Source organism: Poecilia reticulata, linkage group LG21 (genome assembly GCF_000633615.1).
Source record: "Poecilia reticulata strain Guanapo linkage group LG21, Guppy_female_1.0+MT, whole genome shotgun sequence".
Taxonomy (NCBI): domain Eukaryota; kingdom Metazoa; phylum Chordata; class Actinopteri; order Cyprinodontiformes; family Poeciliidae; genus Poecilia; species Poecilia reticulata.
Window position 1 is genome coordinate 17,344 of NC_024351.1, and position 14,725 is coordinate 32,068.

The window sequence follows — 14,725 nt, forward strand, 5'->3', positions numbered from 1 at the left end:
ACATGGACAGACATGGACGGACATGGACGGACATGGACGGACGGCCTCCATAGCCACGGGTGGAGATGTTGCTGCTGAAGCAGCTTGGGGTCCAAAGCCAGAGGAAATGTTAGTCCTAATGAAAACCAAGCTTACTTTTTATTTCACAAACTAAATTAGTGAAATGCAATTTAAAGAAAAGCTCCGAATCCAGCAGGTAATTAAAACTGCCAACTTGTTTGGTTTAATAAATGTTTTCAGTCTCACGTCTGTTTTTCCAGCTTTTAAAACTAATTTCAAACACGGCAGATTTGGACAATATCAACAGCAAACTGTAAAAACTCAAGAGTTGTAAAAGTGAAGAACGACAAATAAAAGTGTCATCAGCATAAAAGTAGTGACATTTGAAACATTATTCATATTAATGTGAAATAAAACGGGTCCTAAAACAGCCTGACGTGCAGAAAAGATTAGACTATTACACAAACTGAGCTCTAATTAAATAATCTGCAAACCAGTTGCTGCTTGGCTCCTACATCAATTAAAGCTTAAGTGATCAACCCACCCAAAGGGTCAAAGGTCAATTCAAACAGCAGCATGTTTCCAGCCAACAGCATGAATAAAATCAGCTTCAAAGTGGCTGAAACGACGTGGTGCCGTTTTATAAGACCAGAAATTAGTCAGCTGATCACAATCCAACTTTTAAAAACCTTTTGGCCAAAAAGCAAAACACAGAAATAAGTTGATTTATCAACATTTTTTTAAGTAAAAGAGCAAAAGCAGATTTCCAGATTCTGGGGATTGTATTTCTGGACCATACATTTAAATGTATTAAAATACATTTAAAAAATGTATTTTAATACATTTCAGTTGTTTAAATACTGAGGACACAACAGCCTGTGAAATGTTTCCCCAACAGAACGACAGTTTGACGCATCACCGATTCAGGTTTCAGATCAGAGTCAAAAAGGAGCCAGAAGCAACTAAATGTTCATTTAAATGACTTAACATCTCAGATTTATCAGTCATATTTCTTTGGTTTTTGATGATGAAGCTAGAAAAATATGTTTTTGAGTCATACGCAGAATTGACCAGTTTCCAAAACTTTGGATCGTTTAAGTTTATGGCTGTTTCAGATAAATAGTATCCAGACTTTTCTGTAATAATAAACCTGAACCCATCAGGCCCAGATTTCCTTTCTCTGCTTTGGACAAATCATTCCTGATTGACAATTTCTGAAGAACAACCAGGGAAACAGATCCAGTTCATCTAAAGTGATTCAGAACATGTAGACAACGGATGAAACATATTTTTTGTCTGACAACCAAACAAATCAAAGAATGACCAGGAGCAAGTCCCTGAACCGCCGAGAGGGGGCGCTACTGTGCTCATGCTGAACACTGGTGTTAATGCAGGTGGATGAGAACAAAACACCAGAAAAACTGATATCATTTCCCTAATGACAGTAATTTGGAAATGCGGTCCAGCAGTGGAAAAGCTCAATTTTCACCAGCAGGACAATTTTAGCATTCTGTAGGCTAACTGCTACGTTAGCACAACCCAGGTGAAACAGGTGAGCAACGGGATCTGCTTCTGTTCTCAGCCGGCTGCACAAACCGGCAGCAGAAGACTTTGAGTTTCCTTTACAGCAAAACATTTAAAAAGACCAAGAATCTGTAATTCTGTTGGTTACAAACTCAACTTAAATACTTAAAAACCTCCTCAGGGCTTCGATTTCCTCCAGTTAAAACCAGCTGTGGAGATGAGAGGACATTATAAATCTGATAAAGGGGCCAAATCTCCTCTGTTCCCCAGAGGGGTGTGGAAAGCCACAGGTCAAAGTGAGACGGACGGCGGCGCCGCCCCGCTGTACCTGCCAGCCACTCTCAGGACTCGTCTTAATGATTTCTCCACTTCTCAAAAGCAAGATGTGAACTTCAGAGGTCTGGTCTCTTTCTGCCAGCTACGTTCCACTCTGGCGAGGCCCGACAGATGACCTGTGGAGAAGGACAGAGATTTAGCTGAGATTTACTGGTTCATCAGAGGAGCCGGCGCTGCCCTGCAGATCGACCGCAGACACTGCCGGTTCAGGCTGGATGTCTGCAGAATACTAACAGGATCCTCCCTGAGGCTGGAAGCAGCACACAGGCTTCCCATGCGACACTGACTACAGGAAACGATTCCTTCAGTGAGTGAAGGATTCACCCCCACTGAGTGTTTTCACGTCGTATCCCTGTTCCAACATTACAGGCAGATCAAAGCAAAGCAGCCATGTTTCCTTCATGGCCAGAAAGGTTACATGGTTTTTAACCCTTAAGGAGGAAAAGGAAAGCATGTGGCAGTCAGAGCTTCGATGACAACAAACTGACTGGACCTGCTGAGGAAACCAGGTGAGAATAATTAACAGGATGGCGAAGAGCTGATAACCGATTAGTATTCCTCTGCCCACCACCAGGGGGCCGAGCGTCTTGGCCAAGGACACAACGACAGAGGCAGACTTATCAAACCGACAACCACCGATTAGGGGTAAAACCCTATCACTGCCGTCACCATCATCCCTGCAGAAAGTAACAGGACTAGAAAGTCACTTTGCAGCCTGGTTACAGTTTGTGTCATTAATCTATGGAGGAAATTAGGGTGAAGGACGACGATGAATAAAAAGAGAAAGAAATCTGACAATGATGAAACAGACGGACTGACGTGTGCCTCCTTCTGGGACTCCCTGGCTGTCTGGTGCTGCTGCTGACAGCAGGGCGACCCCCCAAGGACAACGATGTGGCAAAGCTGCATCAGAAGCATCAGCTCCAACAAATGCCCCAATTCTCTGCTTTCCTGACGGCCACTTTCCATTCCACGTCTCGCTGGGTATTTGTGCCAATCACTTTCTGCTGAGATGCTTTCTGGATCTCCCACGACGGCCCGTCTAGACTATCGGGCTCAATAAAGGCTCGCAGCTCACTGCGGTCCAGATGGCGACTCTGAATAAGAAAGATGGCCTCCAGGGTTCCCATCTCTCTAAGACGAAGGGACAGAAAGGATCCATAGTCTCTCCGGTGACCTCTGGTCTTCCTGGGTCTCCTCCACTGTGACGTACCCAGAGAAACTCGAACCTCCTCTAGTATCTGTCGGTGTGAAAGAGGGGCTTTGCACCTAAACTCCCTGAGGATGAAGCAGCTTCTCACCCCAAACCCAAGACAGGGCCTGACCTCCCAACAGGGGAAGGTCAGCTGGACTCACTCTGTCAGATTACTGAACTCTGGACATTAGCACTGTGCCAAGTCCCCATTGAGACATGTCTACTGGACCATGTGACTGTATCATATCTGTCACTAAACTCCCATCAGATCCAATCAGCATCTAGAAACCTGGGCCGATCGGAGCCACATCATGTCGCCATTTTACTCCTCCAGTCTGACCCTCCGTCTGCTGACCTTCTGACCCCTGGACTGACCCACTGAGGGTGAATCTAATCAAACTGACGATCAGGAAGCAGAACCGCTTCGGCCCAGAACCATCTGGTGATTCTGAGGAGAAGCAGCCAGCAGGACCAACAGAAACCATGTTTCCACATCTCAGCCTGGACGGTTTGTTCCGCTTCCATCCAGACCAGAAAACAAAAGGGAATCGAATCCCAGCAGGGAGCCTTTCATCTGAATCCCTGATTGAAATCAAAGGTTCTGATTCTGCCGGGTCACATTTGGACCTGGATCACACAGAAACTCTTAGTTGTCTTGGAGATGAAGGGACCTGCATGTCCTGCTGGTCCAACACAGAAACGTTCATTCATTCATTCATTCATTCATTCATTCATCGCAGCTGATCAACCAGCAGGTTTCACTTTTAATTCATTACTAATTCATGCAGAAATTAATCTGAAATGTTCAAAGATTATTTGATTCCTGAAAGCCTCCATGATGACGGCGCGCACACACACACACACACCCACCCACACACCCACCCACACACACACACATGTTGTTAAATGTAGGAGTGAGTTAAAAGTCGTCCTTATGTAGCACTATTTAAAGTGTAAAAGGACTGGATGGAAGAAATCAGAAGACTAGAATTCGTCTACTGGAGCCGTTGTCAGTAATCAATAAAACCAATGCAAAAGAACTGCTTTCAATACCATGTATTTTTAAAAGAAAATTAAAGTGAACAGCACAAGACAAACATACATAGAACCCCAAATTAAATATACACAGTACTGCAGTAGATCTTTCATTAAGTTGTGCACAACTGGTTTAAATTTCCCCACTGGTCAGCACAGTGTCTGACCKACACACATTCAAAACGTCCATGGTTGAATTGTCCAGATATTTGAGATGACAATGTCCTAGCGCAAGTCGTTTCAGATGAAGAGATGAATAGTGGATTGTGTGTCCGAATGGTGAGATGGAGGAGAAATGATACCGACCATCAGCCTCCTACCAGACCAGTATGGAGTGATTCTCAGGTTCTCCTGGCTCCAGCCAGTTTTCAGAAGCTCGCCATCTTTTACCCTACAAAGGGATCACCTGGCCTGTATTAAAATAAACAGGACCAGTACATTTCCAGCCTGCTAGTTAACTAGACTCTTTTTCAGTTATACATAGAGATAAATGCAATAGATCTAATCTGTCAGACCAAATAACGTAATATTTATCTCATTTTCTTAAACATGTTAAATTTAAGACATTAGATCATATAACAATTAGCATTGGCTACCACCAACATGCTAAAACAACAAAACAACATTGTGTCCACTACTCACCAATTCCATTAACAGTAGAGAGAATGGCAGCTTCAGGGCTCCAAACTCACTGGATCTTTTCAGATCTACATGATTTTTATATTGTAAGGTTAAAAAAAGTGCATAACAAACAAAGAGGTAACCGATTGTTTGGAAACACCAACCTGTAGCTCCTTTGTCTCCAGCTCTCCCCCTCACACCTGACTGGGGAAAGCTGGAGCCTAAATAATTACATCAGGTGTGACAATTGGCTGCATGCACTGTGTGACTGACTGTCACTCTTAACCAATGGGGCACCAAGGCGGGACTAAGGGCAGTTTTTTCACCCCGGGTTACACTTATAGAAAATAAAAAATGACTCGGCATGTTTCAAATAATTTGTTCATCCGAGGAGAAACTTTATTTCCATTCTTCAGAAATAACGGCCGACAGTCGGCTCTCCGGTTCAGGCTGCCAAACGAGCCGGGTCAGAACCCGGAGTCGGGTTCGGAGCTGGTTCCTTCTAGTTGGTGTCCAGGAATTATTCATCCACGTTTAGCAATGAGGAGAAAATGAACGGGTTAGTGGATGAACGTGTGAACGTGTAACGACAAAAGGTCAGGGTCAGAGGTCGTTCCAGAAAGAAATCTTCATTCAGTAGTTTTTACTCTCAGGCTCAGCTGAGGTGTTTCCTAGTAAAGGTCAGAGGTCACAAAGCGGAGCAGCAGCTGCTTTTACAGGCCGGCTCCTCTGAGCGTTGGCTGCGACCCGACCCGACCCGACCCGCTGCAGAGCAAACCACTGATCCAAGCTGACCTGGATGGTCGCTCTGAAACAGGAAGCGCACGGCTTCAGGTCATGACCCCAAGGGTCAAGAGGTCACTCTGAGATTGAAACGGAGGTCAAGCAGAGAGAAACTGGACTTTTAAAACTAGTTTAACGTTTTACAGAAATGGCCTGGAGAATTAGAGACATTTCCAGAAAATGAAAAGCTGTCTGAAGCAGAGACTAGAATAATAAATGCAGCTTCAGCAGACGAGACGTTCAACTGGCATGACGACAGGAACCTGATTATTGATGCAGGAAACATGTCGGGTGTCCAGCAAGGCGCTTTATCAGTGCAGAACAATTTCAGCAACAAGGTCATTAAAATGCTTCAAAGTAAAAATATGACGCTGCAGTTAATCTGTAAAACCAGCTGCTTTTCAGAGATTTACAGAAGCTCAGGGTTTCAGCTGTTTCACAGTTTTCTGGAAGTTTATTACAGATCTGTGCTGCATAGAAGCTGAATGCTGCTTCTCCATGTTTGGTTCTGTATGCAGAACCAGAACCAGAACCAGCAGGTTGATCCAGCAGCAGCAGATCTTCATTCCGTTCAGTCATTTATAAACTACGGTAGTTTAAAGTCTCTTCTCTCAGTGATGGTTGTAGATCTGGTTGTTCTCCGTCTTCGGCTGAAAGCGTTTCTGGTTTTTAACAGGATTTTCTATGAACGTGCAGGTTGCTCTCTGCCAGGCGTTTCTCCTGACACCATATTTAAAATATTTACGATAATCTCGAAGTGAATTTACTGCATGAGAGTCGACGCGCCGACACTCCCTGAGCTCTGATGTCTGATCATCACATTGAAATGTCCGGGGACTCGCGAGTCACAGCGATACGAGAAACGTCCTGCTCTGATGAGCTCTCAGTTCGCTCTGCTGTTTTCATCGCTCCGCCACGTTTCTCTGCAGCAGCTCTCTGATTGGCTAAAGCAGCAGCCGCAGGAACCAAAATCAGAGGTCAGGAGACGCAGCAGAACGAGGCTCACGGTTCCATGAAGCCACGATGAGAGAAAAACTAAATGAATCATTTGTGCTGCCGACATTAACGCATGGGATTAATCTGAACATTTTAAGGTGTTAATACTGTTTATCACTGAACTAAATTAACATTTTAAACAAAATGGCTTCCTTTAAGCCTCCCTCAATATAAAAACCTGGAAAACTGAGAATCTTCAGACAAGTTTGCTTTGAGAAAATAAAACATTTTTAGAAAACTGGTAGTTTATATGGGCTAAATGGGCAGATGTCCAGGGTGGCATCAGTAAGGGTCACCTAGAACTACAACATAAAATACATCTCAGTTTCCCCTTGAGCAGCTTTGCTGCTTCCTGTATGCATGAGAAGTGGAGCAAGATGTTCTACGCTGCTATCAGATGGCATTAACGTCTTTCTGCCAAAACAAATAAAATCACAAAGTTTCTTGAATTGTAACTGTCATGATCCATGTTTCTGTTTATTTCTGAGTTTCTGTGTGATCCTGTTCCCTCCCGTCTCTCGTCTTCCCCGTCTCTCGTCTCCCAGGTGAGTCTCGTCCCCTTGATGTGTGTATTTAGTCTCACCTGTTGTCTCTGGTCTTCGTCTATCCTTGTCATCCTGTCGTCTGTTTCCCCTGTGCTGTTCTCTGTTGTTCCTTGTGTGGATTATCATCATTAAATTCATCATTTTCATCACATCCTGGGTTTACCTGCATCCACTTCCTCACCACTTCATGACTAACTGGATGGAACGCAGTCAGGCATAGTGATTAATTAGAGCCATGATGTGAGTAATCTGATTACATTTTAAACTAATAATAATAACTGAACAATGGAGCAAAGCAGCTTCAGTCTGATTGTCTGCAGGACATCGACACCTGGTTAAGACCTGCAGCCTCTAATTAATGAGCAAACACTTTCATTCTAAGAGGAAATGAAAGGATTACAGACAAAGAAACGCCAAACACACCCAGATGGATGGAAACTAAGCGGAGCTAAAGCCAAAAGCTCCTGGACGTTTGAGTTCAGCGTCATTTGAATCTGAACGATTCAGATTCCTCGTTTCGATTCTAAATCTTAACAGATAAAAAAAGGTCATAGTTGAAACAGGCTAGCTAACCAGATTTGGATTAAATATTCTTAACTTCAATGATTTTTAATTCTGGAAGCTTTTTCTCTTTTATGGATTATAATAGGACTTTTTTCCCAGAGCTTCTAGCTGTAGAAATAAAAAATGTACTTAAATATAAATGTTATAAATCGTGACTAGAAACTTTAGGGAGCCGTGCATGTCGAGTCACTTCCTGCCATCGGTGCAGCTTCCTGTGGATCTGATTGGTTTCCAGATTTTCTGTCTGATATTTCTGAGTTAATCTGACACACAAAGCCGTCAAACGTTTCCTGCTGCGGAGCCGGAAACCTTCACCGGACACCAGTGGCTGCTGCACTAATGACTGGTTAGTGCAGCAGCCACTGGAGGCTGAGCTAAGACCATTGCTGCCATCGACTCAGAACATGGGTAAACTGGTGAATAGGTGATCTACAGATGAGCAGGAAAACTGGCAGACCACAATCATAATCTGCAATGAAGCAATTTTCCTGAAATTAGACGAGGTTTAGTCTGGAAACCAGTTTCAGCTCCTGACTGGTTTCAGCTCTCCAGTTCAGCAGCAGTTTCCTGATGTCTGGGACAGAAACCAGCTGGCTTCGATAACTCGCTAAATTTAGCATGACTTGGCCTTTCTTCATGCTGACCTCCAGCCTAACAAGCTCATTAGGCCGAGATTCCTATAAGAGACGAAACATCATTAAAAAGTTAGAATGTGACAAACTTCACTTCCTGTTGGAGGTTAGTCCGTCCAAATGCTAATGACAGGCTAACAACACGCTATCGACTGGCTAATGAAACGCTAATGCTACCCTAACTCTATTGCTATTTGGAACAAACTTCCAGAAAACCGTAAAACAGCTGAAACACCGAGTGCCTTTAAATCCAGACTTAAAACCCACCGGGTTAGAGCTGCTTATGGAATATAAACAATAATTGGGATTTGAATCAAAACCCGGGTTGAAGCGATAGGGAGAAAAGGGTTGCAGGTTGGAGCCCCCCGTTGTGCTGAGGAGGATTTCTGAATGAGTTCATTCTGGAAATGTCTGGCTCCGTCTTCCTCTTTGGCTGCCAGGTCCTCCCTGTAGCCGCGTGTAGCCAGAGGAAAACAACAATGAGTGTTGAAGTCACAGAACTGCAGAGTTTAATCCAACAGAAGACAACGTATGAAATTACAACAGAATCCGCAGAACAGAGACGTACATTCATTTACCTGAAACCATCTGCTGTAACCACAGGTAAAATAAAGTGTAATAGGGCAGAATAAGTTAATAATTTTAAAACTATAATTAGGCTATTTCAATCACAACATGTTAAGTTTTGAAAGTAGCATCTTCTAAATGTATTTTCTTAACAGTAGGAGTTGCTGAGACGGGGTGCGGGCCACACTGACCCAACATCTGGATACTGGCCAGTGGAGATGGCACCTCGAGCGAGAAGAGCCGCTGCTTTCTGCACATGTAAGGAGCTTTTCCAATGGAACGTGATGCCTGTTGGACTGAGTAAAGGCTCATGGGCCGCGTCGTGGCAGGGCTGCAATGGGAGACCTGTTTGGTTTGTCTCGATGACATTATAGTTCTGGGACGAGACACTGGTGAGATGTTGGCGCGACTGGAGCATGTGTTTGCCAGGCTGCGTGCAGATAACCTCAAACCCTCCACATGCTGCCTGTTTCGGGAGCAAGTGATCTTCCTAGGCCAGTTTCAGCTGAAGGGGTTGCCATGGACCCGCAGAAGATTGAGCGAGTACAGGAGTGGCCCACACCTCAAAACGTGAGAGATGTGGCAGGTTGTGGGCCTGGCTTCATATTATCGCCGTTATGTGGAACATTTTGCCACCATAGCCAAGCCTCTGCATGAGCTCATCAAAAAGTATGCACGTTTTAACTGGACAACCCAATGAAAGGCTTTTGAAGAATGGTCGCTGGTTAGAGAAACTGGCAGAGTATGATTTCCAAATGTTTCACCGCCCAGGAATTAAACACCTCAATGCAGATGGTCTTTCCAGGAAGCCCTGCAGTGAGAACTGTGCATGTCACATATCAGATCCAGAGCTGAGCAGGAAGCAGATTCAACACAAGGCTGTGCAGTGCGACCTAAAGCATAGCTCATCAGTCCAAACGGACTTTTCAACTTCCCCAGGGCGACCTCTAGTGGGGGTAGTGGGCAACTGCATAATGGCGACAGAGAACTCCACTCATCCCAAAATCCACCAGGTGAGCGAAGCACCTCAGGTTGGACCAACGAGCAGCTTGCTGCTGCCCAAAAGAACGACCCCGACATCGGACCAGTGGCCATGTTTGGCTTCAACCTTCTGACCCACATGCAAAATCAACAAGTCTGAATAAAGGTAAGGGTTTTATTTCCTTGCAAAAACAGACAAACAATTCTCCTTGATCCTCCAGGAGGGTTGAGTAGTGCAATCGGAGGTGCTTTAGAATGGTTCTGGTTGAACGTGGGGGAATGTGCCCAAGGTCCAGTGTGGAGAATGGTTCCTGAGAGGAGCGTGAGGATGGTGATGACTGGGAGCCAGAGAATCGACGGAGTGGTGTGGAGGGAGCAGCGGGCAGGCAGACTTGCAGGTGAGATCCACAAGAGGAGAAAACAATGGAACTGATCCAGTTGGAAAATCTAGAAACTGATCTAGATGGAAAACACAAGGACTTTGAAACCACTGGAAAATACTGAAGAAACAGATCAAAAAACAAGTACTGTAGACTGCAAGAGACGGCTAGAGAGACTACCGGATCATCCAGCACTGAGTGAAGGTTCTGCTGCTCCTTTATCCCCAACACTGATGGGGCTGATGAGATCCACCTGTGTAGGCTGCCCAGGTTCTTCACCAAGATCTTCGCTGGAAAAGATGCATCACTCACATTCAACACACACAGGAACCCTGACATCAGTTTGGGAATGGATGGATAAAGGGGAAAATCGTCCTGCCTGGGCCAGCAGAGCAGCATGTAGCCGGCCACCAAAGCTCTATGGTCACAGTGGAAGAGGCATTACAGCAGTGGTCCCCAAACTACGGCCCGCGGGCCGGATCCAGCCCGCCTCCACATTTGGTCCGGCCCCCTGAACAATACCAGAGAGCATTTATATATCTTTTCATATACTGTATTTTTCCGACTATAAGCCGCTACTTTTTCCCTAAGCTTTGAATCCATCCATCCATCCATCCATCCATCCATCCATCCATCCATCCATCCATCCATCCATCCATCCACCCATCCATCCATTTTCTTGCACCCTTGTCCCTCAGTGGGGTCGGGAGGTTTGCTGGTGCCTCTCAGACTGGAGACCTGTCCAGGGTGACAGGTCTCCAGTCTGTCACAGGGCAACACAGAGACACACAACCATGCACACACACACTCACACCTAGGGGCAATTCAGAGAGACCAGTTAACCTGACAGTCATGTTTCTGGACTGTGGGAGGAAACCGGAGAAAACCCACCATCCACAGGGAGAACATGGAGACTCCATGCAGAAAGACTGGGAATCGAACCCAGAACCTTCTTGCTGCAAGGCACCAGCTCTACCAACTGCACCACTGTGCAGCCCGGCACTTAAATCAATATTTAAAATGCTTTTCTTTTAAAATGCTTTGCTTTTTTTTTCAATGAGCTAATATATATATATATATATATATATATATATATATATATATAGATAGAGATCATCACATTTCTCCAATGAAACGTTAATATCTATATATCTAAAACAGCATCTTCCTCCTCATGTCTTGATCGTAGAAAGAGTTTAACTTCTCAGGACGTGGTGGAGCAGCGGGTGTTTGGCATAAAGGTTTTGGACTTGTGGCTTCAGGTCATGTCGCTACTTAGCGGGAGGTGAAACTAGCGGAGGGTTTAATACGATCAAGCATTTTATACTATAAACATGTGATTAAGATTAGAGCCTAAATACGTTTTATTTCCAAAGCAGAGGCTACGTAATGTTAGCCATTAGCTATTGTTAGCCTAGCATATCAACTAGCAGCTAGAAAAAACCAAAACACGAACCTTTGTGGTCAAACTGGCGTCATTCAGCAGGAATTTGTCCAGTTTAGATGATGTATAGAAAGTGGATGTTAGGATGTTAAACGGATGTTTGACGTCTTGTGAAAAGGGTCTATAAGGTTCTGCGACCAGAACCACAGCGCAGGCATTAACAATCGATCTGCACACGGATCGATCTCCTTCCTGTTTATTGACCAATAGAGAGCTGGACAGAGAAGCCAGCCCACCTCATTAGCATAACGCTGCAGCGAGAAAATACAGAAATAAATACAGCAAACGGAAAAGGGAGAAGTAATAAAAACAAAGTATATATTTATTCTTTTATTTATGTCAGGTTTGGTCCTCCATAAGAGAGGCCCCTTCACTGTCCACTTTTAAAGTTCGTCTTAAAACCCATTTATTTTTCTTGGCTTTCAACTCCAGCAGGATCTAGTTTTAAATTGTATGTTTTTTTTAAACTGTAAGAGTTTTTATTTTTGTATTATTGTTATGTTGTGTTTTAATGTGCAGCACTTTGTATCAGCTGTGGTTGTTTTAAAGTGCTTTATAAATAAAGTTGGCCTTCAGCTGAAGATCCAGAACCAGGCTGATCTCCATCTGGTGCTTCTCTGAAGGTCCGTGTCTCTGATGGCCGACTGTCACTGAACGCGTCTCTAACCCTGGTGAAGAATCTCAGAGGATCCAATCTGTTCTGCTAGTTGCTGTGCGGTAATTAAACTGTTCGCTGCTGTCGAATCATCCGTCACATGAAGCCGCAGAGCGAGAGTCTCGCTGCGATTAGTTCCCACATCAGTCAGGGTCAGACAAGGTCATTTCATCTCTGCAAATCATTCACTTAGGAAACAAAACACTTTCACTGAACCTCCTTTCAGTTGTTTGGATTCAGTTTCTCCCCGATAAAAAGATTATTGGGCATTTTAGTGTTGAACATATTTTTCCCCAGAGTATTTTAGTAAAAGTTACATTTTTCTTTTTCATTAAAATTGTTTTTTACTCCAATTCTAGTCCTACAGTGAAACTTTCAAAGATCAAATCTGCTCTGAACTGATGAAGAATTAAATCTACAGGCCCAGAATTATTCATACCCCAAAAGCTTTAAGAAACTAAGCTACTATTTTTCATTCAACCAAGAAAACAAGAAAAAATCCCTGGGCTGAAAACTTTTATCCTCTATCAATACGAGCCGTTCTGCTGCAGCCGCTCCTCTTCCTCTTCCTCTTCCTCTTCCTCTCTGCTGTGACCCTTTATCGTCCCGTCTAACTGTTCAGGTTTTCTGTTTGTTGAAACATAACATCGTTCGGTAAAGTGAATTAAACAGACGGCCCCATAAACAGAAACGGCGGTTCTGTACAGTTCTGACCCAGAGGGGCTCAATTTAAAAGCATTCCACACTTTTCAGATTTTTACTGTAACAAAACGAAACCATGAATCACTTTCTGGTGCGATGAAAAGCTTTGCTAGCTAAGCTAACCGCTAATATTTAGCATGAAAGGTTGCTAAAGGGTTGACGACACCAGCAGTCGGTCCAGATGAGACCCATCAGAGAGCAGCTCACGTAGGAGGGCCGGGTTCTGTTCCCCAGCCCGGCCCAGTTCCACAGGATATGAAAGATCAGGAGATGCAGCCGCAACGCAGCGATGCTAATCGCTCTGTGGCCATGACAACCAGCAGGCCTGGGCCGATGGAACCAATTGGTGCTGATGGGACCAGTCAGCTGTTAGCATCAGTTCCCAGTTGAGCAGCTGAAGCTCTGATGAAACAGTTTGGAGACCAGATGGATCGGACCAGACCTCTCCTCTCCTGCAGGCAGGAATCTCCAGTGCGAGGTGCTGTGGTGGTGCAGCGGTTAAGCACAACCCACACATGGCGGCCTTCGTAGGTTCGATTCCCGGTTTGGTGACCTTTGCCCCATGTCTTCTCATTATCCTATTTCACTATCAAATAAAGGAACCAGAGCCAATAAAACCTAAACGAAAGAATCAGCAGAGATTATTGATCCTCCCAGATGAGCAGCAGCAGCAGCGGAGCAGGTTTAACAGGAGAAGGTTGTGGGTTTGATTCCAGCACGGTTCTGGTTCTGGTAAGAGCGACTAGAACAGAGAACGTTCTGCAGGGACCCAACATCAGTCCAGAACCGCGGTTCTGGTCGAGATCACAGAACCTGTAAGGATGAGGAGAACCTTCATCTCTGTTTCCTCAGCTCTGGTTGTTGTTCTGCTGGTTGCCATGCCAACCACCTGCATCCCAGCACAGACAATGCCAATGAGCGGTTGCTTAGCAACGTCAGCAAGAAGCTGTTGGAGCTGCAAAGGAAAGCCGATCCCCTGGACATCATCATCACCTGCTGCAGGTTTCATGTATTTCTATCCAACCATCTCGACCTTTGAACCCAGGATGAACTGAAACTGGAAGCAGATTCATGAATTTAATCCATTTCTAAACCAGCAGCTTTCCGATGCGCCACATCAAGACGGAGAAAAGAGGAAACTCGTCCCACAGCAGGAAGACGAGGAGCTCCAAGCGATGCAGGAAGGCCGTCTGGGCCGCCTCCAGCTCCGGCCTCCGCCGGGCCGGGTCCGGACCCGGCAGGAGCCTCTCCAGAACCCACAGCAGGTGGCAGGAGTTCTGGTACCGGTCCAGGGGAAAGGTCCGGAGCGCTGAGCTCTCCTGCACCTGCAGAAAGATGAAAATCAGAGCCTTTATCAGAAAATTAACAGTTAAAACCATCAACTGGGATGAAAGCAGCTGATGTCACTTCCTGCTGGTTCGGTTCAGACCAATGAGAACCACGCAGAGCAACAATAAGTTAGTTGGAAGGAAGACCTCTGGGCTGCTTCTGTAAGAGGAAACGGTGCAGAACCAGAGTGCAGACATGGGGGGAAGTTCAGAAAACGGGGCGACTGGGTTCTGGTGGCGCATGATAAATGTTCTGTTCTCCTGCAGCACCTCATCAAGTCCAGAACTCCAAAGCTCCGCTGCGCACCCACCCTGTGAGGGTGAACAAGTAGCCGCAGCTGACAGAGGCCAGGCTACCATGCTACCAGGCTACCTGGCTACCACGCTACCGTACCTGGCTACCAGGCTACCTTACCAGGCTACCACGCTACCGTACC

At 45.2% G+C, this 14,725-nt stretch overlaps 1 protein-coding gene and 1 long non-coding RNA gene across 9 annotated transcripts in view; both read right to left on the minus strand.

The window, feature by feature from the left end:
• Nucleotides 1-674: 674 nt before the first annotated feature.
• Nucleotides 675-5,108, minus strand: LOC103457081 (uncharacterized). Its single transcript, XR_532368.2, has 3 exons — nt 4,876-5,108; nt 4,733-4,797; nt 675-1,976 (listed from the first exon to the last, which is right to left on the minus strand). It is a non-coding gene; the product is annotated as an uncharacterized LOC103457081 (long non-coding RNA).
• A 4,832-nt stretch (nt 5,109-9,940) lies between these two features.
• mei4 (meiosis-specific, MEI4 homolog (S. cerevisiae)) overlaps nt 9,941-14,725 on the minus strand; it is a 52,437-nt gene continuing 47,652 nt past the window's right edge. For 6 of the 8 annotated variants that reach the window (XM_017302151.1, XM_017302150.1, XM_008397015.2 and 3 more), the window contains one exon: nt 14,024-14,285. In XM_017302151.1, the coding sequence (XP_017157640.1) occupies nt 14,049-14,285 (237 nt within the window). In that variant the 3' untranslated portion in view covers nt 14,024-14,048. Of the gene's footprint in view, nt 10,239-10,339; nt 10,450-10,538; nt 10,671-14,023; nt 14,286-14,725 lie in introns of those variants that run through there. The other 2 variants (XR_532367.1, XR_532366.1) reach the window with 2 other exon arrangements.